The 2,976-nt window shown below is 42.6% G+C and overlaps 1 protein-coding gene across 1 annotated transcript; it reads left to right on the forward strand.

The window, feature by feature from the left end:
- The first annotated feature begins 1,738 nt into the window (after positions 1-1,738).
- LOC123314047 lies at positions 1,739-2,695 on the forward strand. Its single transcript, XM_044899160.1, has one exon. The coding sequence runs from the start codon at positions 1,739-1,741 to the stop codon at positions 2,693-2,695; it is 957 nt and encodes a 318-aa protein (XP_044755095.1).
- The last annotated feature ends 281 nt before the right edge of the window (positions 2,696-2,976 follow it).

Genomic DNA, 2,976 nt, shown 5'->3' on the forward strand with positions numbered 1-2,976 from the left:
ACATATAACCTCCAATTTCGTCTGTTTACATCTAAATCGAAATTTCTATTCTATATACGCCAATGCGCGCTATTGTGACGATCTGCACTTGCGCCTCCTTTCCTATATCTCCTTGTAACAAACCTACCTCTGAAAGGGAGATATACTCCTATGTCTTTTAAAATGTCGAGTAGTTTAAAGTGTGTGCCCAATTTGGCCGCCAATCAGAGGTAGTAGTTCAACTGCGTAAGAAAGCGAGTTGTTAGAGTTGTTGAGTCTGAACAAGAAGCCGCTGTTCTTTTTGGTGCATTCGTGAAAAAAAAACTGAAAAAGTATTCGAGTTTGTTTTACGAACCGACCTAGCCTGAACCAAACGGTATGTTGGTCTTCGGTGGGTTTTAACATTTTCTGGCGACCGTGACAGGACGTTCGTTTTTCACGTTTGCAAACGTACGGGCTTTGGAGTACTGAGTGTGAGTGAATCCTTTGAAATGGCTGATACGATCGAAGCAAAAAGGAAAAGACGCAAGGTGCTTCGTTGTAGTTTTACAAAGTTGGCAGGCCAATTAGAAAATTTGTTGAGAGCAGTGCCGGTGCAACACAACCAAGTGGCTGTTCTATGGGAGTGTCTTAAACCGAAGTATGAAGAGTTGTATGCAGGGGAATGCTCCGTCTACAATCATTTGCTGGAATCAGACGCTACAGAAGAGGAACTTCTTGACGAGATGGACTAGAATGATGCTTACAACAGAAGATTCTTCGAATTGAAGTTTCAAGTCGAGAAGCTATTGGAACAACCGCTTGATTCGTTGGACGTTCGATCCAGGGATGGAACTAGGGTTGAGGTAGACAATTGCCCATCTAAAGGTAAGCACAAGTTTCTACTACCTACCATCCAGTTCAAGTTATAAGATGGAAATATTCGCGAGTGGCTCGGGTTTTGGTCACAATTCGGTAAAATCCACGAGGATGCAGACATTGACGCATGTGATAAAATCGAGTACTTAATTCAGGCTACTGTTGACGGCAGTCGTGCGCGAAAAGTTGTAGAGAGTTTTCCGTCCGTCGGCGAGAACTGTGAAAAAATAATTGATTGCTTGAAATCTAGATTCGGCCGGGAAGACTTACAGATCGAGGTGTATGTGCGAGAATTGCTCACGTTAGTCCTCAACAACGCGCTATTACAGGGTAAATACGACCTTGCTCAGTTATACGATCGTATAGAGACACAATTGCGGGCCTTAGATACTCTCGGTATCACGAGTGATAAATATGCTGCTCTATTGTTTCCTTTGATTGAGTCGTGTTTACCTCAAGACCTTATGAGAATTTGGCAACGTTCTACATTTAATACAAGCCAAGACACCCAAGTTTCAGGATCCAGTTCGAATTTAACCAATTCACAGAGTGACGAGTTTTCTCTAGAGATTCGCTTGAAAAATTTAATGCGTTTCTTGCGTTCAGAAGTTGAGAATGAACTAAGAGTTGACCTGGCGAGTGAGGGTTTCGGTTTATCGGAGAATGTGAGGAAACAACCAAATTCTGAGAAGAAAAATGCACGAAATTTAGAGACAAAAGGACTGCACCTGGACTTTTGCATGCGGATGTTCAAAAATGTATATTTTGTTCTGGAAGTCATGAGAATCATTCTTGTTTCAAGACGCAGAAAATGAATATCGACGAACGAAAACGTTTTCTTTCAGAGAAAAAAGCGTTCTTCAAATGTTTGAAGATCGGTCACGTATCACGTAAATGCAGGATGCGCTTGAAGTGTATTGTTTGTGGATACTCGCATGTGCCGCTTATATGCCAAGAGATACCAAATAAGCATCGAGAAGAAAAACCACCTGACAAGAGAGTTGAGCGAAAAAACGACCACACAATGACAAACCAAACTCTTACTACTCATGTCTTTCTTCAGACTTTGCGGCTGTCGTTAAGGGGGAACAAAGGTATCAGATCCGTGAAGGGGTTGGTCGACTCAGGGTCTCAAAGAAGCTACATTTTGAGATCCACAGCTGCTACACTCAATTTGAAACCAAAGAGGACAGAGAAAATAACCCATTGCCTTTTTGGTGGTACACAGGTTGACAACACTCACTACTGCTATGATATTACCGTTTTCAGGGGCAACTATAGCATCACATTCGAAGTTCTAGATCAATTCTGTATTTGTAACGATGTGGCGACGGTATTCTATGGTCCTTGGATACAGGAATTGAGGATCGCTGATATCGATGTCTCCGATGTGGGTGAGTCAGGCCTGATAGAAGTGTTAATTGGAGCAGATGTTGCTGGGTTATTCTACACTGGCAGGAGGCACAAGTTGAAGAGTGTACTGGTGGCATACGAAACACATTTTGGCTGGACAATGGAAGGCAAGGTACCGACGCAGAGTTCTTTAAGTATGCTGACGACGGTTTCCATGCTGTCAAACCCTACCATAACTGAACTTTGGCAGTTGGATGTCTTGGGTATATCTGACCCAGAGGGGAGAAAGTCCAAAGAAGAGCTTGCGATGGCAGCCAGGAGGATGTTTGAAGAGACTGTCCAGATGAACGAAGAGGGACGATATGAGGTGAGGCTTCCCTGGCTGGAGGATCATCCTGTTCTTCCTAACAACCTAGAAACTGCCAGAAAACGACTGGCAGGTACTTTAAAGAAGTTAGCGAAGGACCAGCTTATTTCCAGATATGATGAGGTGTTCAAAAAATAGAAATCTGCAGGTATTATCAAAAAAGTTAATGCAGATGATGAAAAAGGGCATTACCTTCCTCATAGACCAGTTATCAAAGAGGGATCAACAACTGCTGTTCGACCAGTTTTCGACGCATCAGCACGTGGAAAAAACAGCCCTTCACTTAATCAGTGTCTGGAAAAGGGGCCTAACCTAATTGAATTGATACCTGCACTTTTAACCAGATTTCGTGAGAATAAGATTGCCGTTATAGCACACATTAAAAAGGCGTTTTTACAGATTAGTGTCAACACTAAAGA

Source organism: Coccinella septempunctata, chromosome 5 (genome assembly GCF_907165205.1).
Source record: "Coccinella septempunctata chromosome 5, icCocSept1.1, whole genome shotgun sequence".
Taxonomy (NCBI): Eukaryota; Metazoa; Arthropoda; class Insecta; order Coleoptera; family Coccinellidae; genus Coccinella; species Coccinella septempunctata.